The following is a 27,927-nucleotide window of genomic DNA, read 5'->3' on the forward strand; positions in this document are numbered from 1 at the left end:
GTGACAGACAGGAGTCAGACAACAGAGGAATTTGAAAACAAAAAGAATATGAAGTCAAGACAGTGGCTGAACAGGAGCCAAAGCACAGTTGTGAATATGGAGCAATAGAAAATGGAATTTGTTTTCTGTGATATAACTCAGACCAGAGTTTTGGATGATGTCAACTTTCAAGAGGGTAGACTATGGAACAGGAGTGTTACACTGGTAATGTCATATCTAGGAGGTAACAAAGGCAGAACAAGGAATTCAGCACTAGATGAGCTGAGATAGGGTGGAAGATTCCAAGCCCGAACATAGTCCGTTCAGATACATCTAAATCAAAGCTGAGGTATAGCGCTGCTTTAGAAAGGAGGGACAAGTAGTAAAACTATGAACTTACAATGAAGTCCTTCGAAGAATCCAAATTGCTTCTGCGAGGGCATATGAGAAACAGCGTGAAAGAGAATACCTCAATATTAGTGGAGAAAGTGAGGACTGCAGATGTTGGAGATCAGAGCTGAAAATGTGTTGCTGGAAAAGCACAGCAGGTGAGGCAGCATCCAAAGAGCAGGAGAATCGACATTTCCAGCATGAGCCCTTCTTCAATATTAGTGGCCCAGGTAAGCCGACCATTGCACTGAGCAAATATCAGATCTGAGACCAGAGATCAAAATGCTGGGAGGTGGCGTAGAAACTGACAGGAAGCGTGCTTTGAAAAAAGTGATGTTATTGCCATGGCCAGCTGTATGAAGCAGCTGAGAGGTAGGGAATGGGAGAAGGTGAAGCTAAATAAGCCACCGCAGAAAGTAAAGCAGGACCTAGAGATGGCAGTCAGAGGAGAAGAGGAATCAGGTGAAAACTGTACACTTAGGACAGCTTCAGACCCAGTGCAATAAAGCGTACCAGGAGATGCAGTGATTGGGATGCAGCCCAAAAAGGTGTGGATATGCTGACTGAGAAAAATATATTAACCCACAGAAGCATAACCGGTAGGTTATGCTCAGTCTTGTACCAGATAGGCAAAGAAAACAGAACCCACACTTTGAACCATTTTAAATGTCAGTGCGAGATGCTGCCTAACCTGCTGTGCTTTGACCAGCAACACATTTGCAGCTGTGATCTCCAGCATCTGCAGACCTCATTTTTTACTCGAGACTGAAAAGATTCAAGTCTCAAATGGATTTTTTTTTAAGAAACCCGCAAAGACAAAAGTGACTTCCTGTCAGTTTCTACGTCACCTCCCAGCATTTTAATCTCTGGTCTCAGACCTGATATTTGCTCAGTGCAATGGTCCAGAGATACACAAATGGAATATTTCTGATCATTCAACACGATGTTGCTGCAGTATACACCCTCTTTTCATTCTCCTCAAATTTCACATTCACCAAAAGGAATGATTTGTGCATTTGGGCAACAGATTCAGATGGGGCCAGTATTTGTGGAATCGACTGGGGAAAATGGAAGAACAAGCCATAGATATGCCAAGGGTAGGGAATCCCCTCCCTAATTTCTTTCTGGAGGGAGTAGATTCATTAGCACCCCAAAATTTCACTATCTTGATGAAACAACTGACAACAATAATAATCCAATTACTCATACAACCCTGCTTAGTTTAACCTCTGCTAACCACATCACCTGAATCTCAGGCCATCCGGGTCATGCAGGGCTACAGCACTACACAGTATGACAGACAGCCATCATTCTGGTCTTTCGGCCACTTTTCATCTAGTTGCCTAAATTTTAATCATCTGGTCCTCTAACAGTGACAAAGCACCAACCTGTTTCGAAGGAGCAAATACTAGCACTCTGGTCACGCATACCAATAAGATAGGGAGACAAATTTTTTTATTAAGAAGATTCCCTTCAGTGTGGAAACAGATCCTTCGGTCCAGTAAGTCCACACTGACCCTCCAAAGAGTAAGCCACCCAGACCCTTCCCTATTACTCTACAATTCCCCCTAATTAATGCACCTACACCTAACCTCCACTTCCCTGAACACTATGGACAATTTAGTATTGCCAATTCACCTAATCTGCACATCTTTGGACTGTGGGAGGAAACTGGTGCACCCAGAGCAAACCCACTCAGATACGGGGAGAATGTGCAAACTCTACACAAATGTTCGCCAGAGGCTGGAATTGAAGCCAGGTCCCTGGCGCTGTGAGGCAGTAATGCTAACCACTGAGCCACCGTGCCGCCCTTTTTGCAGTTTCTGGCTGTCTGAAAATCGCATCACTAACCTCCAGTGATCACATGTTTTTCTTTGGGGGAAAATGGAAGTGAGAGGGTAAATAAAAATACTTTTTTTTCCAATTGAACTCACTTAAGACACATGCCTAATACTTCATCTCTATTGCAATCAAGATTTGGCTAAGCATTTGGAGGGTTTGTTAATTCACTCTACTCTCTCCTATTTGATTAATGAAAAGTTTATTTCTGTCGTTGAGTAATGTACAGAAGTCAAGGTTCAAGATGCAGGAAATCAAAATTAAAATGCCAATAGAAACGTCTGCTTAAATCAGGAAGCAAGTTGTGAGGAGATTGTCGTTAATCTATTTCTGGCAGCGAATCATGAAGGCCAGAACAACATGGAATTCCTTCTCTTAAGGCTATCTTTGCCAGCAGATCAATCAAGCAGGAGCTCACCTTAAATCATTCAAAACAGCTAAACTTAACTATGCACTTCCTCAGTACGATGCTGCAGCATCAAGGTAGATTGCCACTTCTGAATACAATTTGAGGACGAACCACAATTATGACTTCAGCAACACTATTTTAGCCACATGCTCTAATTTTATCTGCAGATGCTTGTACTGTGTACTTACTTAGCGACAGATTAGTGGAAGGAGGAAGTGAAGTATCCAAAACAGTAACGAAAAATTCTTCTCTACTGTTTTGCATATCCAATGAAAGAAACATTAAGCTAATGAATTTTAAAATTGCATACCCAATTATGTATACTATATATTTAATAATCAAGTGAAATCCAACACATCTGGATTCGTAATTTAGCATGTGTGGCTAGTGGCTAATGAAGTTACCAACACCGACTAAATTACATGAAAATTCAAAATGAACATGACATCTTTCAACAAGGTATGACACAGCAGTCAAACAAGTTTAAAAGTGCAGTTATAAAGCAACCTTGATGCAGTTTGTATTTTATTAAACCCTGATAAAATTTGGTAGGCATCTTACAATAGAACGCCAAGAATACCCTAAATCTACGAATACAATATTTTAAAAACCTGCAAGGACGGAAATTATTTGCTAAAGACGCACAAGTAGAGTATTTATGACCATTAAACACAACGCTGCTGCAGGATACATACCTCCTTTATTCTCAAATTTCACATTCACTAATTCAGAATTCAAATTAAAAAACAAAGCAGCTGAAAACAATTACAATTTACCAATGGAGAAATCAGCAGTTAAATAAATTCATTCACAAGTTAACATTAAATTATTTTGAGTTACCATCCTTAATCTACTCCACTATAAACCCGGAAAGGAAGATTTATTATCTAACAGGCTCATAAAAATCAAATACACTGAGTAATGGCAAAAATCCTTCAAACAGATTTTCTTTCAGTAGCCTGACAGAAATTTAGATTTGTGTTTACCAAATACCATTTATTTCAAATTTAAGTTCACATCATGGTCGTCTCGCCTCCAGTACACTAACATTCACATAAGTGAGTCTTTAATCAGCATATTTTCAAACCTCTTTTCTGCTCAAACCTCTTCCACAACATGTATTGTTCCCAGCTGAACTGCCACCTACAGTACTTCACTGGCTATAGTGTTTTGGTATCCTCAAGGTCATGAAAGGCACCATGTGAATGCAAATTCCTTTATCACATTGCTCTTTGCACACGGAAACAATTACTGTAAAGTGTATCAGGAGGTATTCGTAACAATGTTATTCTTCACACAACATGAAGAGTCAATTTAAAGACAAAAATAAATCCAAATACAACTCAATTTACATGTCTATTGGATTCATAAAAATCAAAAGGTTTGAACCACGTACTCAAATATTTTAGAATTCACTATAAGGAGAGTTGAAAGTTAAGAGTACAAAATCTATGTAGTTAACTATTAAATATAATCTGGCAAATAATATGCCAGTTGTTATATAACACTATACAAAACATATACAACCTATGCTTCTTTGCATAAACTATCTGAATTACAAGTGACATCAAGTACACAAAACACAGAAGATATCTCCAAACTCCTTCCCAGTATCACATCTGGCCATTTAAAACTGTGTAAAACGTAGATGAAATATCGTGAAGCATGTATACTCAACGTTTGCTAAATTTGAATAATGACCCCCGGAGATCAGTAAATATGATCAAAGCAGTATCAAAACAGGATGAGCAGACAGCTCCCCTCACCAAATTTTAACAAAAATCAAAATCAATATTAAAAGATTCTTCATGCACCATTAGTAAACTATACATCCTTATTAATTATTTTAGTCGCAAATGTTTATTTGGAAGAGGAGTTTCCAAATTGCAGTCTGTAAACTACACATGGCTTCCACATCCACCCGTATTTCACCCATTTGAAAAATTTGGTATATGAAAGTTTGTCAAGAACTGTACTTGTTAGCATCTTCTGTTGTTGAGGGATAAATCCTGTCTTGGAAGGCTTTGATCTATTAGTACCAGCAAATTGAAACTTAACCAGTTAATGTTAATTTGGATATGAACATGAAATGGGACGTACGAATGCTTCACTTGGATTCATGTTTAGTAATTACACAAGATTAACCAAATTTATAACATCAACAAACAATTCTCCCATAGGCAGTTGACTGTTATCTTTCGAATAACAATACATTTACATGAAAGGCAACAGTAATCAGAAAAAAGACTTTCACCCAACACTGACACTGATACAAATGAGTAATATCATGTAACCTATACATGAATATACACTTTTTAAATACCTTATTCTAGGTTTGGATTTATAGGTTTTGAGTTAGCAACCAGCAGGTTTCTGTGTCTGATGTTAATAATTAACTCTGAAATATTTCTATAACCATGGTGATTTCTTTTAAAAACAATTTTTCAGGCCAGGTTTTGGGATGCAGGGGTTATCTGCATTGCTGATGCTCTTTTGTTTATTTTAAATTGTTTTGCAAACTTTCATGATTAATAATAGGGCCTCAAGGTTTGACAGATTTATAGAACATGGCTTTCTTTTAAGCTGAAGGGAAACACATATGTTAAAAGAAGGAAACTCTCAAATTTTTACTTTTGAATGGAGCAATCCAGTGAAGTCCTTGATATCGGGATGAATGTATAAATCACCGCGCCTGAGAATAAAGGACATACAGTGAACTCTCGTACCTTAGAGTGAAGAATTAGTGTTAGTACCATGCCATGTTGGTATAAAACCTGACAAGGTTACTTAAAGCTGACAGAATTGAAGCTCAGGAGTATGATAGCTCCAGGAATTAGTTATTTATAATTTAATCTAAAAGTTGAAGCCATGAATTACTAAAGCCTAGGAGAAAGTAAGGACTGCAGATGCTGGAAAGCAGAGTCAAAAAAGATGTGGTGCTGGAAAAGCACAGCAAGTCAGACATCATCCGAGGAGCAAAAGAGCTGACGAGTCAGGCATAAGCCCTTCATCTGGAATGTAGAGTGGGGGAGGGAAAATGGGATGAAAGATAAATAGGAGTCAGGGCTGGGGGGGTTGGTGGAAGGTAGCTTGCAAGGTGATAGGTAGATGAAGGTGGTAGGGTCGGAGCAGAGGGTAGAGTGGATAAGTGGGAAGGAAGATGGACAGTTCAAGAGGGCAGTGTCAAGTTAGATAAGGTGGGGGGGGGGGGGGGGGAAGAGAAGAGAGATGAGGAAACTGGCAAAATCAATACTGATCCCAGGTGGTTGGAGGGTGCCAAGGCAGAAGATGAGGCACTCTTACAGCACACATCAGGTGGCTTGGATTTGGTTGTGGAGGTGGCCCAGGCTGAGTGGGAGTTGATGTGGTTGGCCACAGGACGGTGGGGTAGTTGGGTGCACATGGCCTGGAGATGTTCTCTGAAACGTTCTGCAAGTTGGCATCCTGTCTCCCCTACTTAAGCCTATCTAGTTGTTAGATACAGCAACACTGCCTTGGACGTGTTTTGGGTGCTACGCAAAAGCTGTTGTTTCTTTTTGTGGAAGCTCAGCCACGCTACCTGGCCTCTTGTGAACGCCTGACCAAGAACAGAGAACCACCACTTGATTAACACATTTCAACAGCACTGTTTTTATTCAAGACTGTCAGTATACGAATATACAAACAATCCTGGGAGAAAAGCCACTTTAGACCACGCCGGGTACTAAAGAGTGGATTCTCTCACCGTTGATAGGGAAAGTTGTTACATTTATACATAACTTCTCACGCAATACAGAGTCCCGTGTCATTAAGCTATCGCAAAGTATATTAATCAAAGTATACTTAATTGTAGACTTACACATCAAAAAATGCTCTAAATCTAACACAGACACCAGCAGCCATCTGGTTAAGATATTAACACTATCTTTAAAGTCAGACATTAGCCCCCATTTTTCTTCTCTTACTCTTCAAGGTAACAGTCAAATTTCAGAGATGCTCTTAAATGTAAACATTCAAACCTCATTACTGTGTTACAGCTAGACCGTGAGGCACCAGTACTCCTCTGATGGCTGCCCTTTGACCTATTGCTATGTACTACATCATTCTCAGATCTGTGGGATTGGACATGTTTACCCAGCTTGTGCAGGGATTCTTACAAGTTGCTGTGTTAGCAATTTGTCTCGCTCAGCATGCCGGGCAATACAGCCAATATGCTTCAGCCATTTTAGTTAACATTCTAAGCTCCATTTTCTATATGGTCACTATATCTATTTCCAACTTATCATTTTCAATTTATGAAGGAGTATTTTGGGATTCTACTTTTTCTGTGCATTTACTAATCTTTGAATTATAAATAAATGGCTGTTTTATTCTATTGTATCTTTATTTCGTTTGTAAATAAATTTCTATTTTAAAGCAAAAGGTCTGCAGGATTGCATGCACACGTTGCAGTGAGAAAACACTTAAAACCAAAACAAACCAAAATACAATGTATCAAGTTAGACTCCTGCCTGGAATTTGACTATCCAGAACAATGTCAGCTGGGATCATAAAGAACCTGCATTTAAAGCCTAACCAGATAGTGGAGGAGAGAAGGCAAGAAGAGAAACATTGAGCTTCACACACCTCAATTTAATCCTCAAAATTGTCTATTTTTAAGCACTGAAAAATGATATACAATAATACTCCTGCCATAATAAATTTATATTCCTGTAACTCGTCAACTGCCTAGCATTGTATTTATGAATTCTTTCACCTTGATCCATTTTGGACAGAGGAAATTATGGAGGTCAAAAACAGTCATAGAGATGTACAGCACGGACACAGACCCTTGCGTCCAACATCCACGCAGACCAGATATCCTAAACTAATCCAATCCAATCCCACTTGCCAGCACTTGGCCCATATCCCACTAAACCGTTCCCATTCATACACCGTTCCAGATGCCTTTTAGATGCTGTAATTGTACCAGCCTCCACCACCTCTTCTGGCAGGTCATTCCATACACGTACCACCCTCTGTGTGAAACAGTTGCCCCTTAGGTCTCTTTTATATCTTTCCCTTCTCACCCTAAACCTATGCCCTCTAGTTCTGGACTTCCTCATCCCAGGGAAAAGACTTTGCCTATTTATCCTATCCATGCCCCTCAATTTGTAAACCTCTATAAGGTCACCCCTCAGCCTCCGAAGCTCCAGGGAGAACAGCCACAGCCTATTCAACCTCTCCCTATAGCTCATATCCTCCAACCCTAGCAACATCCTTGCAAATCTTTTCGGAACCCTTTCATGTTCCACAACATCTTTCCGATAGGAAGGAGACCAGAATTACATGCAGTATTCCAACAGTGGTCTAACCAACGTCCTGTACTCAATACTCTGACAAATAAAGCATTCCAAATGCCACCTTTTTTTTCCACAAGTTTACAAAAGAAAACTAAAAAAAAGACCCAAGTATGTACAGTTAAATCTTAAATAAATGATAACCAAAATCTATCAAACAAGAAAACAGAAATACCAAGAGGAAAAAAGACAAAACTCAACTAACTACTCATCAAACTTACAACTAACCAGAGTGTATCACTAAAATTCTTACATTATTCAAGAGAAAAAAAAATCCAATGGATAACACATAAATTGAGCAGTGATGTACATGCTCGGAATGTGTTATCAGATCACAACAAAACCCATATTTATCCAAAACATCCCGAGCATACAGCATATAAAATTCACAAAAATAAAAGCTCTTTAGTACATTCAGATCAATATAATAAAAAATCTATTTCTAAAAAAAAGTATAAAATGTAAAGAAAAAGTAAAAAAAAGTATAAAACGTATTTAAATGGAGATCTTCCCCCTTATTCCCTGGGGGCATCACTTCCTTTCCAAAAAACCCATCATAACCTCTCCCAACCAGTGCTCCACCCTTGACCCAAGCACCCCACGATAGAATAAAGAAAATTCAACTATACTACTGAGCTAGAACCAATGGTGAGTACCCTATCCCCACCCCACCCATATCAACATCTGGATATATTTGGCAATGTTAATACCATATATGAACATATATGACTATAAAATTAGTCTCAGCAAATAATAATTAAATATATTAATACAAAATAACGGGAAAACAACCCCGCTCCCAAGGACAAAGATAAAATAAGATAAGGTAGCCACCTTGCCCCCCCCCTCATTTACATTAACTAGACCCCCTGGCCTATATAAAATATATATTTTTTTTTAAAAAAGGGGGGTGGAAAGGAAATCGTTATACAAAAGGATGAATAATTAAGCCCTTCTTCCTACCCCCCAGAGATAATATTACCTTATTGTTTAATGAAAGGGAAAAAAAGGGGCCGGTAAACTGGGGTGGGGGTAGGGCAAAACAGCAATTAACTCTTATAATTTGTCTAAGAGAGTCCAAAAGTTCCTTGGCCTTCTCCAGTGACCCTAAGTTAAACACGGATCCTTCATGGCTAAAGCATAGTATAGCTGGGTAGCGCAAGGAGCATTGAACATTTAAATCCCTTAAACACCTCTTTGCTTCATCAATCGCCTTCCTCTTTCGAACGAAGGCTGAGGAAAAGTCCTGAAATAACAATCTTGGATCCTTTATGAGTCATGGCTTGTGGATCTTTCCCAAGATTTCTGGAGGCTTCCAAGAGCATCTGCCTCACCTTATAGCTCTGCAGCAGGAACGGACCAGGCAGGAGCGCTGGTTCGAGACAGGCCCGTGTATTGCAATCCTGTAGGCCCATTCTACCCTTACCTGGACTGATCCAGCCTCCAGATTCAATAACTGTGGAAGCCACTGTTCAAGGAACCTTGTAAGCTGGCCTTCTTCCCGTTCGGGAAGACCCAGCAAACGAATACCTTTTTGACGACCCTTGATTCTCAAGGTCGTCAATGTGGTTCTCTAAGGTCCAGACCCGATCCACAGCTGATTCTGCAATGACCTCAGAGGTCGCAGCCTTTAGCTCCGCCCCTCCAACTCGGCATTCAATTTCTTCGATGTCTCAGCTGTGCTTTTGTTGCGCGGCCGAGAGTGAATTCCGCAGACTTCGGGACTCTTCTATGAAAGCACCGATCCTTGCATCAAGTTTGGAGATCATTTCTGCGAGGCTCGCCACCTCGTAGGTAAGTCCCCTGGGGCGGCTGCAGACACCTCTGCTGCAGCTGGGGAGGGGCTCCTGCCTGTTGAGAACTGCAGGCTCCTTTCCCCCATTTTTACAGAAGACTGAACTGTATAAATTTAGTACTAAACCACTAATTACATTAAATAAAAACTATTTTTAGTTGATTTGGTGAGTGTGGTGTGGGAGGTAGCCACTTTGCCTAGGTCTTGGGAGGAGCACTATAGACTCAGACTTGCCGAATCGTCGCCATCTTGGATCTCCCCAAATGTCTTCTTCAATATCTTACCTACCTGTGACTCTACTGTCAAGGAACTATAAATCTGTACTCCAAGGTCTATTTGTTCAGCAACATGCCCCAGGAGCTTACCATTAAGTGTAGAGTCCTGCTCTGATTTGCTTTTCCAAAATGCAGCACCTCATTTTTTTAAATCTAAATTTAACTCCAGCTGTCACTTCTCAGCCCACTAGCCCATCTGATCAAGATTCCATTGTAATCTGAGGTAACCTTCTTTGCTGTCTACTACACCTTCGGTCTGCTTATGAACTATACCTCCTATGTTCACATCCAAATCATTTTTATAAATGATGAAAAGCAGTGGACCCAGCACCAATCCTTGTGGCATGCCACTGGTTGCAGGCCTCTCGTCTGATGAACAATCTTCTACCACTACCCTCTATCTTCTATCTTCTATCTTCGAGCCTGTTCTGTACCCAATGGTTAGTTCCCCATTAGATCTCATAGATCTCTTGCTAACCAGTCTCCCATGAGGAATCTTGAATAAACAATAATTCTGACATAGCACTAGTTTATCAACTGAACGGCACATATTTCACATGAATGCAGTCAATAACAATCTTTATCCTTCACCATATTCACTTCACATAATAGTGAGCCTTTTGCTAGATAATAACTGAACTCTACAGAGGCAATTTGACTTTGAATAATCTGTTCAATTATCAATTATTATTTCCATTTAATTCAGTGGAAGTTAAAGTAAGATTGTTCATAGAAATGTATAACTTGTACATTTGTCAGTTTTCAAGAACCTAGAGTATGCCATCAGTTCTTTAAGCTTGTCCTGCTATTCATGGCTGATATAACTCAGTTACACATTACCACATTATATCCATACCCCACATTCCCTTACTACAGAAAGCTTTATGACCAGAGGATATAGAGGTTTCTCAAAGCCTAACATTCACCAGCATCTTCAAATAAATTCTGCTTTCCTATTTTTCCAATCAGAATAGGTAACTTCACATCTCTCCATATTACATTTCATTTGCAATGTTCTTGTCTATTAAGTTAACCTATCTGCAATCCTATTTCAATCTTTTCCTATTCTCCTCAGTTTACCTTACCTTGGTATTGTCAGCAAACTTGGAATCATTACATTCGAGTCTTTACAGTCATGATTATGCTATAACACTTCTACTTTGCTACGGTTTGAAGAATTGGTGGGGGGGGGGGGGGGGGGGGGGCGGGTTTACTTGATGCAGAATTCCCAAAGTCTAACCAGCTATTGCAGTTTCTCAGTGCTTGATAGACTATTCCAATTTCAGGGCACTGATGCTCCCCCAGAATTCAGCAACAGTACTATTGTTGAATGTCACATGGAGGTTATTAGACTTTGTCATTGCCTGGCTGTGTAACACACGTTCTTGCCACTCATCAATCTAAGCCTGAATGTTGCCCGGGGCTTGTTGTGCATGGATATAGACAACTCCACTATCTAAACAGTTGTGAACAGAATTGAATGTGTTCATTTCTACCCATTTTAGAAATGGAAGGTCACAGATGAAGAAGCTGAAGATGGTGGATGGAACTGCCCTACAGTAATTACAATCATCTGTGTTACAACTTCATGTCAATTTCTCTCATTGATCATGTGTGACATCTTTCACTGGAGTTATCCATGTCAATTCATTTTCTTGTACTTTACATACACAGGTTTTATAAATTTCCTGGTCAAATGCATATCCAGTTGCGTTTCGTAGCACAAGTAGTTCTGCTGTTATGCGTGTTTCGTCATTGTGAATTGGCTATAACACAATTCAAGAATTTTTTTTTCCAAACCACAAACTTTTACATACATGTTGGCAACAATGCGATTCCATTCCCACTGTGTCGCAGTGGGTGGAGGAATGTAATGTTTATGCCAACAAAGTCTCCATGTCGGTATCACATGTTCAGTTAACTCACATGCTTTGATGTGAAGTGCTTCATGAGGTACAGAACTCTAATTTTTTGCTTCTTTTTTTCCAAACTTTGTTTTGTTATTTATAAATGTGGAAGGATAAAGTAACAGGAATGCTTACAAGCAGCATCCTGGTAAAGAAATTGCAGGTAGTGAATGTAAAAGAAAGGCTTTAACATTTGGAGAAGCTAGATGTCATAAAATGTTTGAAAGTAATGAAAGGCCATGATATTGCTTGTGCAGCAGGAATAAAGGAGGACTTTATGTTATTAGAGACAATGTAGAAAAAATTAAAGCAAGCCTGAGTGCCAGCAAATCTAACAAGATCATGACCAAAGGATGAAGGGCTTATGCTCGAAACATCGAATTCTCTATTCCTGAGATGCTGCCTGGCCTGCTGTGCTTTGACCAGCAACACATTTTCAGCCATGACCAAAGGAACTTGAGGAGATGAAACGGCTTCTAAGTGTGTGGATAGAAGATCAAATGAAAAAGACAATCTGGGATTAGTATTCTCACCATAAAAGAGAGCGCATTATCAATTTATGAAGGCCTAAAGAATAAAAGCTAAAAATCCTGCAAATGGGGTTGCCTTTAGTGCTAAGAGTGGCTGGTTTACTGGTTTTAAGAACCACCATGCATTCCATAATGTAAAGTTAAGTGGTAAAACTGCCAGTGCAGATGAGGCATGTGCAATGACATTTCCTCCCATAGTGAAAAAAATTAATTGAGGAAGGAGGCTACAACTTAGATCAAATTTTCAATTTGGATGAGACAGGCTTATATTGGAAGTGAATGCCATCAAGAACCTAACACTTCTAAGAATAAGCATACACTCCAGGCTTTCAGGTTGCAAAGGATCGTATGACTATACTGTTAGGAGCCATGCTCGTGGATACTAGCATGTGCTGGTGGACCATGCTGCCAACCAACCAGCCTTGAAAGGTTATCTACTCTAGGTCAAGCAGAAGAGGTTGGAAGACAGGGCAAATTTTTTCTGACTTTATTGTTGATATTATCAAAGATATTTTTTAAAATTATTACAAGTGAAAAAAAATTAGGATTTCAAAATTCTCCTCATTCTAGATAATATGCCAAGCCATCCTCGCACCATTGCTGAGCTTTCTGAAAACATCAAAGTGCTAGTTCTACCTCTAAAAATAATCTCTCCCCTTCAACCGATGGACTAGGGTATAATAGCAACGTTTTTCATTATTAAATATGAATCTAACATTTAAACTGTGCTATTCTTTACATTAGGCTAACTACTATATATATTTCAATTTTAAGTAATATTTTTGGTGGTCTGCCTTATTTCCTCCATATGCCCTGTTATTTTTATTGCACGATTTTCTATAGCACGAGGTCACACAAGAATGTGACAATCGTGTAATAGCAGAACTACCTGGGCATTCTCTGCCTCACATTTTGCATTCCACATTACATATTAATTTGCTACCTTCAACTGCATGCACCTGATCAAAATCTCCAAAAGTAAATAAAACCCTAATAACTCTGCCTGCCCTTCTTCCACTGCGATATTCATGCTGTGTCCTTGGAGAGATGCATATGGGATATCATTGCTCTTGATGCCTTTAGAAAAAGAAAGGAAGATCGGTAATGCAGTGGATACGGTGTTTCAATTTCTCTTCCAACTCCATTTCGATTTAGTCCCTTCCTGATCTTCCTCCCCACCTTTGATGGTTTGCATTGCCCATAATGGGACTTTGCTTGTAAATACAAAATTTGATAGAGTGTTTTTACTGTGGATGTTACAGTAAAACAAACCAAAATGCAAAGTCACAGTAATTTTGGTGGTGGGAAGATTAGATTTAGATTACTTACAGTGTGGAAACAGGCCCTTCGGCCCAACAAGTCCACACCGACCCGCCGAAGCGCAACCCACCCATACCCCTACATATACCCCTTACCTAACACTACGGGCAATTTAGCATGGCCAATTCACCTGACCCGCACATCTTTGGACTGTGGGAGGAAACGGAGAACCCGGAGGAAACCCACGCAGACACGGGGAGAACGTGCAAACTCCACACAGTCAGTCGCCTGAGGCGGGAATTGAACCCAGGTCCCTGGCGCTGTGAGGCAGCAGTGCTAACCACTGTGCCACCGTGCCGCCCAAAGATGTTCAACTTTCTCGGTAGAAAGGAAATAAAGCCCTAATTTTAAAAAAAACCATAGATGCAATGCACAAAGAATTCAATTTTCTATAAATCTTGTAACAATTAAATACATTTCATATTCATGAACTTCTACAACCACAGTAAATTACATTAATACTGCATTTCACAAACTTGCTGACATTTGATTAAGATGAGTGTGTCAAATGTTCTTGGTCTCTTCCCACCAACTATGAAGGAAGCTGTCAAATAGCCAAACCTGAACTTTTATGCACACCACCCAGAGCTCTTTACAAGGTTATTAGTATTAAAATTAAGTGCTACCAAACTGAACATAAGCAAGGATAACTGCAGTAAGTCACTGTACCAACTGGTAGCTTTCTCTATAACCAGGTCAACAGGAAGAGGCACAGCTTGAGAACTTCATGCACCACAGTTTAAAACTTACATTGCTGGCAAATCAAGAAACCCGAAGAAAGGTACTGCACATAGAAGTAGATTTCATGCATCTAGAGCCTAAACTTAAATACAACTTGTTTTGTTTTGCTTGTAGCCCAGAAATGATGAGTATATACGACATGCAGAAATTTCCTGTTTGCAACAAACACTAGACCATAACAACTACAAGGTATCAAATTTAAATATCTACCAGTTCATAGCGACTGATTTCTGCCTGCATACCATTTGGGATGTAACAACAGGCTGCATCATCCGTGTTAAGGAAGGAATATGAAGACATGGAGGTAAAAGAGTTAGAACCTACCCTCCCAGCCAAATGTGGAACAGTTCAAAATTGTGCATTCTGAAATTTCAAAGACCAGCAGCACCATGTTTGATTCAGGTCTGCACTGAGTTAAATTCAGCTTCAACAGTGCTTTCTGTACGACCCTTTGTTAGAAGAGTAGAAAACAGAACCAAAGTTTCCATTCTACATCTAAAACAGTTTAATGCTGGTGTACAAATGCAAGTATAAAATCTTACATTTAAGCCTAAACTGTTTTCAATCTTGATGGTTCCCCAAGTTAAAATTCTACCAACAAATAAATACAGCTTCAGAATAGTCTCAGACAAGACACAGGAGAACTGTCAATACCTGGATCTGTAACTCAAAAGCAATTACGGAGCGTAAGTGGATAAGAGCACCAGAAACATCGTCAGGGTAGGCAGGAATGTGGATTTGAGGTTACAATCCAACCAGCCGTGATCACTTTGAATGGCACAGCAGACTTGAGGCTGAATGGCCTACCCCATTCCTAATTAAATATAAATGAGCAAGATTATTCATTCCATTTAGTGCCTCATTCAATTGAAAATTATGATAGCGCAATCACATTTTGGAAAACCTGTTGAATCCACTCAGATGATTTTATATACATTACTTTACCTAGAAGGCTATTTCAGGTATTAACATGCTTCAATGAATTACTTGCATGAACTGTTTCTTGACATCAGTTGAAGTTGCCTTTTAGTAGTTCATGTCTAATGTCTCATTGTCCTGCAGTTCATGTTTGCTTTTCTTATTTCTCATATTTCTTGCTCCGATCTTTTCAAGAATCCATAATTTCCTAAACTACATCCTTAGCTGTCGACATCAGTGGTTTTGAGGCCACCCCCTAAGCAACACCTAGACAGCAAGGATGTTTTTATATGGCCTGAGCAGAAGACTGTACTTGATTAAAGTAGCTTCAGATTTGTGCTGAACTATAGTGTCAAACGAGACACTTTTTGCTACATTTTGACTCTCAGGATTGCAAATATTATTATTCCCAAAGCTCTAATTTCACCAAACATTCCTGAAGCATTGGATCCCAGATATTCTCAGCTTGGGAATAGTAGCTCATAATACATGTTTGAATTAAAGTTAACTATATAAACTTTGTCTGTGTCTGTTATGGCTAACTGATTCCCATTAGTTTTGCTGCAAAAATTGAAATGCAATGAAAGCAGTGAAGAAGACATCATAGACTTCAAGAGGCTGGTGGAATGGACAGAGAAATAAGTTCACTACACGAATGTTAGATAAACAAGGAGAAATAATTCTTCGATAAAGTACTAGAAAGAAGACTCCTAGAGCTGTTACAAATATTTCTGAAAATGTGTAGGTTTAATAAAGTATTCGGCATTATGGACTTTATAAGTGGAGACAGAGGTTACAAAAGTTAGGAAGTTATGTTAAAGCCATATAAAGCATCAGTTCAACCACAGGTGAAGGACTGCACTCAATTTGGTGCATCACATTTTCAGAAGGGTGTTCAGCTTTTGAGGGGACAAAAAGGAAAAAAGTGAAAAAACATTTTCAAGGATGAGAGATTACAATTATGTGGATGGGCTAGGGAACCTAGCATTCATCATCTTGAAGTACAGAAGGTCAAGCAGATTTGACAGAGACGTTCTAAAGAACTTTGATGAAGTAAATAGAGAAAAACTGTTTCCAATAACTGAACAAAGTTACTCAAAAGGGCAGAGATTTAAGATGACTGTCAAAATGACATGAAGAAAAGCTTTTAAGATAAATGTAAGAAGTGGTTAAGATTTAGAAAGTAGCGCATGATCAGATATTATTGAATCCATATCCACTAGACCATCACCATTCGAGAAGGAACTGGATGAATGGAGAACAAAAGAAGAAATTAGACTAACTAGATTACTCTACAAAAGGAGTTTGAACAGAAATAATAAGTTGAATAACCACCTTCATAGTATTATTCTATGATTCCATAAGATACAATATAAACAAGGAATTTCTTGTTAGAAACGTTGAAAAATGTGCAAGTGTGGAAATCTCAAAACAAACTGCTGGAAGTAAGTTAATCAGCATCTGCCATTTTTGATTTTCAGCTCAAAGCACTGTTAGGTAGTGCAGGCTTCCTATTTATTCTTCAACACAACTTAGTGCTTAGAAATATTACATTTTTGAAAGATAATACACTTATAATTTAAAACCATTGTATATCTTATAGGATTAATGGATAAGGACTTTGTATACATAGTCATCCAATACAAAAGCAGTCTCCAAAAGAAAACGCGGCAGCCATTATCCTACTTTGTCTTTAAAATTAAGCTCAAATAGACACCCAGCTTTAATTATTTTTTTTACAATTCACATTACTGTATTTACAGGCTCAGAAACAAATGTATGTGCAATTATTCAAATGCAATCATTTTAAATGATCAGGACACATTCCTGTTACATCAGCAAACTACCTCACTTACAAAGTGGGAGGGGATATCATACACTTTCATTGTAATGTGCATCAATTTGGTCAGTGCATATTAAACTAAGGTGGGGAGTTGAAGTGTTCGGCCATGGGGCAGTGGAGTTGGTTGGTGCACTGAACACCAACTCCCCCTCCCACTCTGCCAAGGACATGCAGGTTCTGGGCCTCTTCCATCACCAAACCCTAACCACCAAAACACCCGGAGGAAGAACACCTTATCTTCTGCCTTGGGATCCTCCAACCACACAGGATCAATACAATTTCACCAGTTTCCTCATGGCCCCTTTCCCCACCTTATTCCAGATCCAACCTTCCAGCTCAACACCACCCTCATGACTTGTCCTACCTGTCCATCTTCCTTCCCACCCTCCTCTCTGATCTATCACTATTACCACCACATTCATCCACGTATTGAACTCTCAGCTGTCTTCTCCCCAACCCCACCGCCTTCTCATTTATCACTCCATCCTCTTGGCTCACAAGCCTCATTCCTGATGAAGGGCTTTTGCTCAAAACCTCGATTCTCCTACGCCTCGGATGGTGCTGACTTGCTGTTTTTCCAGCACCACACCCTTGACTTTGATCTCCAGCATCTACAGTTCTCACTTTCTCCTAAACTAAGATGGTGGAATCAAGATACTGTTTTTGTGTCCAGCATCTTTAACATAGTGAAATTTCCCATTCATACCTCATAACAGTTTTCTGAAATTAAGAGGTTGACATCAAGCCATACATGGAGATACAAGAGCTGCCAACCAATAGTTTGATCAAAGGAGGTCTCAAAGAGCATGTTCGAAGGAAGATGGTGAGGGAACCAGGCAGAGAAGTTTGGGTTGGAATTCCAGAACTTAGGCCCTTGATATCCACCAGTGGTGCAGTAACACAAGTAAGGATGTTTGAGAAGACAATTGGAGAATGGCAGATAACTGCAACTAAAATTATTACAAAGAGTAAACAAAAAGCATAAGGAAAACACAGTTTCTGTTTGTCATGCAAACACTGAAATTTGCTTCAATCAGACAACCATTTCAGTGAATACCACAGCACAATAAAACTTCTCAAAACAATTCCACATGAAATAATTCGCAAATGAACAAGCATTGAACATTATTTTGCACACAGTAGACAATAGCTCAGATGAAAACTCATAACTTGTAATTGCCCTCAACCAGAAACCTTAGATCTATATACAGGTCACTTGTGGAGACAACGATTTACAGAACTACAATTTTCAGCTTCTCAAGTATTGAGTACAGGAGTTGGGAGGTCATGTTGTGGCTGTACAGGACATTGGTTAGGCCACTGTTGGAATATTGCATGCAATTCTGGACTCCTTCCTATCTGAAAAATGTTGTGAAACTTGAAAGGGTTCAGAAAAGATTTACAAGACTGTTGCCAGGGTTGGAGGATCTGACCTACAGGGAAAGGCTGAACAGGTCGGGGCTGTTTTCCCCGGAGCACCGGAGGCTGAAGGGTGGCCTGATAAAGGTTCACAAAATTATGAGGGCATGGATGGGATAAATAGACAAAGTCTTTTCCCTGGGGTCAGGGAGTGCAGAACTAGAGGGCATAGGTTTGGGGGGAGACGGGAAAGATATAAAAGAGACCTACGGGCAACTTTGTCATGCAGAGGGTGGTACGAGTATGGAATGAGCTGGCACAGGAAGTGGAGGAGGCTGGTACAATTCCTGAAGAAGGGCTCATGCCCGAAACGCTGATTCTCCTGCTCCTTGGATGCTGCCTGACCTGCTGCGCTTTTCCAACAACACATTTTCAGAGGCTGGTACAATTGCAACATTTAAGAGGCATTTGGATGGGTATATGAATAGAAAGGGTTTGGATGGATATGGGCCGGGTGCTGGCAGATGGGACTAGATTGGGTTGAGATATCGGGTTGACATGGACGAGTTGGACCGAAGGGTCCGTTTCCATGCTGTACATCTCTATGACTCTAAAAATAAGTGTTTAGAACATGGTACAATTAATGTTACTGACACTGGTAAACAGAACACCAGTTCCAGAGAATGCAGACCTCGACTTGCAAAGGGCAAAAGTGAAGATTAGTTCATTCAGTGGTACCCAATCTGCCAATTAAGCACATTTCCTGGAATTTGGGGTAAAAAAATGCTTACACATATGAGGATATCTATACAAATAAAGTTCCACCCCAGTAAACCACAATATGAAAGAACTTGAAAACTACTATACTGCAGGAAGCAAGATGGACCCTGTGGAAACCAAACAACCTGGGGCTTTCAAATCCTAATCGGTGAAGGTAATGTTAACAGACGTTGGCTGGGGCAGAGTAAGAGCCACCACAAAGGGCTCGTTCGTGTCAGTGGTGATGCCTGATCGACTGTTGTCGGTATCACGACGCGCAAATGTAGAAAACAGGATTTAAGGAACAAACAAGACCCCTTCCCACTCAGCTGTGAAGAGGCTCAGCAGCCTGTGTGTTTTTTTGCGGCGCGCGGGCTGGCTGCTGCTGCTCGGACCCGCTGTTGTACCCCACCAATAGGAGGCGGCGACCCCACAGCGGGCTGCACCGTTATCTTTTCATATTTTAACGGTCACTGCTCCGGGAGGAGAGGCGGGCGGCGATTGTGTTTGTGTGCATTGCACTAAGAAAGAAAGACGCCCTTTCCAGCCGGAGGGATCTCCGATGCCCACCTAACCCGCTATAACCTCCCTCGTTGATCGACTCGCAGCGGTGACTGTGGGTCCGGGGGAGGAGGGAGAAGGGGGGGGGGGGGGGGGGGGGGGGAGGAGGGAGAAGGAGGGAGAAGGGGGGGGGGGGGGGGGGGGAGGAGGGAGAAGGGGGGGGGGGGGGAGGGGGGGGAGGGGAGAGGGGAGAGGGGGAGAGGGGAGAGGGGGAGGGGGAGAGGGGGGGGGGGGGGGAGGGGGGGAGGGGGGGGGAGGGGGGGGGGGGAGGGGGGGGGGGGGGGGAGGGGGGGGAGGGGAGAGGGGGGAGGGGAGGGGGGGAGGGGAGAGGGGGGAGGGGAGAGGGGGGAGAGGGGGGGGAGGGGAGAGGGGGGAGAGGGGGGGAGGGAGAGAGGGGGAGGGGAGGAGGGAGAAGGAGGGAGAGGGGGGGGGGAGGGGGGGGGGGGGGGGAGGGGGGGGGAGAGGGGGGAGGGGAGAGGGGGGGAGAGGAGAGGGAGAAGGGGGGGGGGAAGAGGGAGAAGGGGGGGGGGAAGAGGGAGAAGGGGGGGGGAAGAGGGAGAAGGGGGGGGGGAAGAGGGAGAAGGGGGGGGGGAAGAGGGAGAAGGGGGGGGGAAGAGGGAGAAGGGGGGGGGAAGAGGGAGAAGGGGGGGGGAAGAGGGAGAAGGGGGGGAAGAGGGAGAAGGGGGGGGGGAAGAGGGAGAAGGGGGGGGGAAGAGGGAGAAGGGGGGGGGGAAGAGGGAGAAGGGGGGGGGAAGAGGGAGAAGGGGGGGGGGAAGAGGGAGAAGGGGGGGGGGAAGAGGGAGAAGGGGGGGGGAAGAGGGAGAAGGGGGGGGGAAGAGGGAGAAGGGGGGGGAAGAGGGAGAAGGGGGGGGAAGAGGGAGAAGGGGGGGGAAGAGGGAGAAGGGGGGGGGAAGAGGGAGAAGGGGGGGGGAAGAGGGAGAAGGGGGGGGTGTGGGGGGGGGGGAAGGATGGGGGTGTGTGGGGGGGGGGAAGGATGGGGGGGTGTGGGGGGGGGAAGGATGGGGGGGGTGTGGGGGGGGGGGGAAGGATGGGGGGTGTGGGGGGGGGGGAAGGGGGAGAGGAGGGAGAGAAGAGGGGGTGTGGGGGGGAAGAATGGGGGTGTGTGGGGAGGGAGGGGGGAGAGGAGGGGGAGAGAAGGGGGGGTGGATGGGAGAGAAGAGGGGGGGTGGAGGGGAGAGAAGAGGGGGGGTGGAGGGGAGAGAAGAGGGGGGGTGGGGGGGAGAGAAGAGGGGGGGTGGGGGGGAGAGAAGAGGGGGGGTGGGGGGGAGAGAAGAGGGGGGGGGGGGGGGAGAGAAGAGGGGGGGTGGGGGGAGAGAAGAGGGGGGGGTGGGGGGGAGAGAAGAGGGGGGGTGGGGGGGAAGAATGGGGGTGTGTGGGGAGGGAGGGGGGAGAGGAGGAGGGGGGGGGGAGAGGAGGAGGGGGGGAGAGGAGGAGGGGGGAGGGAGGGGGGAGAGAAGAGGGAGGGGGGAGAGAAGAGGGGGGAGGAGGGGAGAGAAGAGGGGGGGTGGAGGGGAGAGAAGAGGGGGGAGAAGAATGGGGGGGGGAGGGGGGGGAGAGAAGAGGGGGGGTGGAGGGGGAGAGAAGAGGGGGGGGGGAGGGGGGAGAAGAATGGGGGGGGTGGAGGGGGAGAGAAGAGGGGGGGTGGAGGGGGGAGAAGAATGGGGGGGAGGAGGGGGGAAGAATGGGGGGGAGAGAAGAGGGGGAGAGAAGAGGGGGGTGGAGGGGGGAGAGAGGGGGGTGGAGGGGGAGAGAAGAGGGGGGGGTGGAGGGGGAGAGAAGAGGGGGGGTGGAGGGGAAGAATGGGGGTGTGTGGGGAGGGAGGGGGGAGAGAGGAGGGGGGAGAGGAGGGGGGGGGAGAGGAGGAGGGGGGAGAGGAGGAGGGGGGAGAGGAGGAGGAGGGGGGGAGAGGAGGAGGGGGAGAGGAGGAGGGGGGAGAGGAGGAGGGGGGAGAGGAGGAGGGAGGAGGGGGGGGAGGAGGAGGAGGAGGGGGGAGAGGAGGAGGGGGGAGAGGAGAGGGGGGGAGAGGAGGAGGGGGGAGAGGAGGAGGGGGGAGAAGAGGAGGGGGGAGAAGGGTGGGGGAGAAGGGTGGGGGGGAAGGGTGGGGGGGGGGAGAAGGGTGGGGGGGGAAGGGTGGGGGGGGAGATGGGTAGGGGGGGTGGGGGGGGGAAGGGTGGGGGGGGGAAGGGTGGGGGGGGAAGGGTGGGGGGGGGAAGGGTGGGGGGGGGAAGGGTGGGGGGGAAGGGTGGGGGGGGGAAGGGTGGGGGGGGAAGGGTGGGGGGGAAGGGTGGGGGGGGGAAGGGTGGGGGGGGAAGGGTGGGGGGGAAGGGTGGGGGGGGGAGAAGGGTGGGGGGTGGGGGGGAAGGGTGGGGGGGGGAGAGAGGGGGGGGGGTGGGGGGGGGAAGGGTGGGGGGGGAGATGGGTGGGGGTGGGGGGGAGAAGGGTGGGGGGGGTGGGGGGGGTGGGGGGGAGAAGGGTGGGGGGGGTGGGGGTGGGGGGGGGAAGGGTGGGGGGGGGAAGGGTGGGGGGGGGGGGAGAAGGGTGGGGGGGGTGGGGGGGGAGAAGGGTGGGGGGGGTGGGGGTGGGGGGGGGAAGGGGGGGGGGGTGGGGGGGGGAAGGGGGGGGGAAGGGTGGGGGGGGTGGGGGGGGGTGGGGGGGGGGGAAGGAAGGGGGGGGGAAGGGGGGGGGGAAGGGTGGGGGGGTGGGGAGGGGTGGGGGGGGGGAAGGAAGGGGGGGGGGAAGGGTGGGGGGGAAGGGTGGGGGGGTGGGGGGGGAAGGAAGGGGGGGGGGGAAGGGTGGGGGGGAAGGGTGGGGGGGTGGGGGGGGGAGGGGGGGGGAAGGGTGGGGGGGAAGGGGGGGGGGGGGGGGGGGGGGAAGGGTGGGGGGGAAGGGTGGGGGGGTGGGGGGGGAAGGGGGGGGGAAGGGTGGGGGGGAAGGGTGGGGGGGAAGGGTGGGGGGGAAGGGTGGGGGGGTGGGGGGGGGAAGGGTGGGGGGGTGGGGGGGGAAGGGTGGGGGGGAAGGGTGGGGGGGTGGGGGGGGAAGGGTGGGGGGGTGGGGGGGGAAGGGTGGGGGGGTGGGGGGGGTGGGGGGGGGAAGGGTGGGGGGTGGGGGGGGGGGAAGGGTGGGGGGGGTGGGGGGGGTGAGAGAAGAGGGGGAGAGAGAGGGGGGGGGGTGAGAGAAGAGGGGGAGAGAAGAGGGGGGGGTGGAGGGGAGAGAAGAGGGGGGGGTGGAGGGGAGAGAAGAGGGGGGGTGGAGGGGAGAGAAGAGGGGGGGTGGAGGGGAGAGAAGAGGGGGGGTGGAGGGGAGAGAAGAGGGGGGGGTGGAGGGGAGAGAGGATGGGGGGGTGTGGGGGGGGGGGAAGGATGGGGGGGGTGTGGGGGGGGGAGGGGAAGGATGGGGGGGTGTGGGGGGGGGGAGGGGAAGGATGGGGGGGGTGTGGGAGGGGAAGGATGGGGGGGGTGTGGGAGGGGAAGGATGGGGGGGGGTGTGGGAGGGGAAGGATGGGGGGGGTGTGGGAGGGGAAGGGTGGGGGGGGTGTGGAAGGATGGAGGGGAAGGGTGGAAGGATGGAGGGGAAGGGTGGGGGGGGAGGGGAAGGGTGGGGGGGGAGGGGAAGGGTGGGGGGGGGGAGGGGAAGGATGGGGGGGTGTGGGGGGGAGGGGAAGGATGGGGGGGGTGTGGGGGGGGAGGGGAAGGATGGGGGGGTGTGGGGGGGAGGGGAAGGATGGGGGGGTGTGGGGGGGAGGGAAGGATGGGGGGGTGTGGGGGGGAGGGGAAGGATGGGGGTGGGTGGGGGGGAGGGGAAGGATGGGGGGTGTGGGGGGGAGGGGAAGGATGGGGGGGGTGGGGGGGGTGTGGGGGGGAGGGGAGGGATGGGGGGAAGGATGGGGAGGGGAGGGGAAGGATGGGGGGTGTGGGGGGGGAAGGATGGGGGGGTGTGGGGGGGGGAGGAGGGTGGAGGGGGGGGGGAGGGGGGGGGAGGGGGGGAGAGAGGAGGGTGGAGGGAGGGGGGAGGGAGGGGGGAGAGGAGGGGGGGGGGGAGGGGGAGAGGGGGGGGGGGGAGGGAGAGAGAAGGGGGGGTGGAGGGGGGGGAAGGATGGGGGGGTGTGGGGGGGAAGGATGGGGGGGTGTGGGGGGGGAAGGATGGGGGGGTGTGGGAGGGGGGGAAGGATGGGGGGGTGTGGAAGGATGGGGGGGTGTGGGGGGGGAAGGATGGGGGGGTGTGGGGGGGGAAGGATGGGGGGGTGTGGAAGGATGGGGGGTGTGGGGGGGGAAGGATGGGGGGGGTGTGTGGGGGGGGGAAGGATGGGGGGGTGTGGGGGGGGAAGGATGGGGGGGGTGGGGGGGGGGAAGGGTGGGGGGGGGGAAGGATGGGGGGGTGTGGGGGGGGAAGGGGGAGAGGAGGGGAGAGAAGAGGGGGGGGGAAAGGGGGAGAGAAGAGGGGGGGGGGGGGGGGAAGAATGGGAGGGGAAGAATGGGGGGGGTGTGGGGGGGGAAGAATGGGGGGGGAAGAATGGGGGGGTGTGGGGGGGGAAGAATGGGGGGGGAAGAATGGGGGGGTGTGGGGGGGGAAGAATGGGGGGGGAAGAATGGGGGGGTGTGGGGGGGGGGAAGGATGGGGGGGTGTGGGGGGGGGGGGGGAAGGATGGGGGGGTGTGGGGGGGGGGGAGGGGGGGGGGGGTGGGGGGGGGGAAGGATGGGGGGTGTGGGGGGGGGGAAGGATGGGGGGGTGTGGGGGGGGGGGAAGGATGGGGGGGTGTGGGGGGGGGAAGGATGGGGGGGTGTGGGGGGGGGAAGGATGGGGGGGTGTGGGGGGGGGAAGGATGGGGGGAGAGAAGAGGGGGGGGTGGGGGGGAAGAATGGGAGGGGAAGAATGGGGGGGTGTGGGGGGGGGGAAGGATGGGGGGGGGGAAGGATGGGGGGGGGAAGGATGGGGGGGGGGAAGGATGGGGGGGGGGGGAAGGATGGGGGGGGGGAAGGATGGGGGGGGGAAGGATGGGGGGGGGGGAAGGATGGGGGGGGGGGAAGGATGGGGGGGGGGAAGGATGGGGGGGGGAAGGATGGGGGAAGGAAGGATGGGGGGGGAAGGATGGGGGGGGAAAGGATGGGGGGGGAAAGGATGGGGGGGTGTGGGGGGGGGAAGGATGGGGGGGTGTGGGGGGGGAAGGATGGGGGGGTGTGGGGGGGGGGAAGGATGGGGGGGGAAGGATGGGGGGTGTGGGGGGGGAAGGATGGGGGGGGAGGAGGGGGAGAGAAGAGGGGGGGTGGATGGGAGAGAAGAGGGGGGTGGATGGGAGAGAAGAGGGGGGGTGGATGGGAGAGAAGTGGGGGGGAAGAATGGGGGGGTTGGGGGGGAAGAATGGGGGGGTGGGGGGGGAAGAATGGGGGGGTGGGGGGGGAAGAATGGGGGGGTGGGGGGGGAAGAATGGGGGGGGTGGGGGGGGAAAAGAGGGAGGGGTGGGGGGGGAAAAGAGGGAGGGGTGGGGGGGGGAAAAGAGGGAGGGGTGGAGGGGGGGGGAAAAGAGGGAGGGGGGGAAAAGAGGGAGGGGGGGAAAAGAGGGAGGGGTGGAGGGGGGGAAAAAGAGGGAGGGGTGGAGGGGGGGAAAAAGAGGGAGGGGAGGAGGGGGGGAAAAGAGGGAGGGGAGGAGGGGGGGGAAAAAGAGGGAGGGGAGGAGGGGGGGGAAAAGAGGGAGGGGAGGAGGGGGGGGAAAAAGAGGGAGGGGAGGAGGGGGGGAAAAAGAGGGAGGGGAGGAGGGGGGGAAAAAGAGGGAGGGGAGGAGGGGGGGAAAAAGAGGGAGGGGAGGAGGGGGGGAAAAAGAGGGAGGGGAGGAGGGGGGGAAAAAGAGGGAGGGGAGGAGGGGGGGAAAAGAGGGAGGGGAGGAGGGGGGGAAAAGAGGGAGGGGAGGAGGGGGGGAAAAGAGGGAGGGGAGGAGGGGGGGAAAAAGAGGGAGGGGAGGAGGGGGGAAAAAGAGGGAGGGGAGGAGGGGGGAAAGAGGGAGGGGAGGAGGGAGAATGAAGGGGGGGAGGAGGAGAGAGAATGAAGTGGGGGGGAGGAGAGAGAATGAAGTGGGGGGGAGGAGGAGAGAGAATGAAGGGGGGGGAGGAGAGAGAATGAAGTGGGGGGGAGGAGGAGAGAGAATGAAGTGGGGGGGAGGAGGAGAGAGAATGAAGTGGGGGGGAGGAGGAGAGAGAATGAAGGGGAGAGAAGGAAGGGGGGGGAGAGAGAGAAGGAAGGGGGGGGGAGAAGGGGAGAGAAGGAAGGGGGGGGGAGAAGGGGAGAGAAGGAAGGGGGGGGGGAGGAGGGGAGAGAAGGAAGGGGGGGTGATAAGAGACGTCGACCCACCTGCCTGCACTGTATCTGTCAAATCGTAGCTCACCGCCGGGAACTCCTTCAGCTTGCGGCCGCTGAGGTTGAGGATCCCGGAGTGCACAGCCTCCTCCAGCACCCTGTCCAGGCTGCGGTTGAGCTGCGTCAATGGCGCGGCAGTCCTTAACTGCCAGGACTGGGAGTGCTGATGCCCACCCGAACCCGACAACGACGCCATTTTTCCCCCGACTGCGTCCGGGGGCGGCACCCCCATCCCGCCCCTCGACGAGCCGCCAGTGCGCAGGCGCAGCTCCACCCTGGAGGGGGGCGGGGCCCGAACGCCGTCAGAGGCGGGACTCAGGGACGTGTGGGGGCGGGGCCTGGGGGTAAGACAACCTCCAAGATTGGACTAGGGTCCAGTTGTTTGTGTGGGTGTCTATCCACCTAGTTCGTGAGTGATTACAGACTAGGTATAAATTTTTGTATGTTTTTGTATAAATTCTGTGTCCTATGATCCTTTCCCACAAGCTACCTGATGATGGAGTAGCACTCCATAAGCTAGACTTCCAAATCAACTTGGTGTTGTGTGACTTGTTGTATGATTTCTAATTTTGTCCATCCCAATCCAGCACCAACATCTCCATATCATGGTTATTGTTTATGGCATAACAACTTCAAATATATTGCATTTTCTTCACTCTTGCTGGAATTCAAATCATGGAATTCTCTCCCTAAGTGCATTGGGGTTCAACTTACAGCATGTAGACTGCAGCAGTGCAAGAAGGTAGCTCACTAGCATCTTCACAAGGGCAACTATATACTGGCTCAGCCAGTGATGCCCATATCCATTGTATGAATAAAAAAAATCAGCAAATCAAGAAAATATGTTGAATTCCAGAAAGTCAAGGGATGTGGGTAAAATTACAACATTTAAAAGACATTTGGATAAATACATGAATAGGTAAGGTTTGGAGGGATATGGGCCAGGAGCTGGCAGGTGGGACTAGTTTAGCTTATATCTATATTCAGCATGGGCGGGTTGGACCGAAGGGTCTGTTGTATGACTCTATGACTTCAAGTTATGCTAGGTAAATGGTGTGAATCAATTATTGATGAGTTACAACTGTTTCCTAAAGCTTGATTTTTTTTTGCAATAATGGTTAAATCTGCCACTTTTCAATTGTTACCTTTATTCGCCTTGAAGATACATGACTGGGGTATTTGATGGCTCACATAAACTGCACTATATTTTGATAAAATAGACTTAAATGGCCAGATTTGTTTACCTCATTCTTTTTCATTTGAATACTGAAATCAACTGGAAGATGAAAAATATGGGATATCAAACTGGAGAACAAAAGTAAATTAGTTTGAGACAAAAGAACAAGCAACTTCATGATACTTGGATAATATTTTAATCACAATTGTTACGGTGCTGAAGGAGACTCTTCAGCCCATTGTATCTGCACTCTCCCCATAATCCTGAATATTGATTCTATTTAAGCAATCATCTAAAGCCTCTTGAATGCCTCAATCGACTCTTCCTCTACCACACTTCCAAGTGGTGCTTTCCAACCCTAACTACCCCCAAGTTAAGGATTTCTTGTCACATTATGTTTGCTTCTGTTCTAAATTACTATATATCTGTGGCTTGCCACTC

General features: G+C 47.8%; 2 protein-coding genes across 3 annotated transcripts in view; both read right to left on the reverse strand.

Moving 5' to 3' along the window:
- Positions 1-26,537, reverse strand: part of lrch2 (leucine-rich repeats and calponin homology (CH) domain containing 2) — a 161,737-nt gene extending 135,200 nt beyond the window's left edge. For both annotated transcript variants that reach the window (XM_060832612.1, XM_060832611.1), the window contains exon 1: positions 26,304-26,537. In XM_060832612.1, the coding sequence (XP_060688595.1) occupies positions 26,304-26,505 (202 nt within the window). In that variant the 5' untranslated portion in view covers positions 26,506-26,537. The remainder of the gene's footprint in view (positions 1-26,303) is intronic.
- The window catches only part of LOC132820461 (interleukin-13 receptor subunit alpha-2-like), a 343,536-nt gene that overhangs the window by 172,132 nt on the left and 143,477 nt on the right, over positions 1-27,927 (reverse strand). The gene's annotated exons all lie outside the window — the stretch shown is intronic.

This window comes from Hemiscyllium ocellatum, chromosome 11 (assembly GCF_020745735.1).
Source record: "Hemiscyllium ocellatum isolate sHemOce1 chromosome 11, sHemOce1.pat.X.cur, whole genome shotgun sequence".
In the NCBI taxonomy this organism is placed as follows: domain Eukaryota; kingdom Metazoa; phylum Chordata; class Chondrichthyes; order Orectolobiformes; family Hemiscylliidae; genus Hemiscyllium; species Hemiscyllium ocellatum.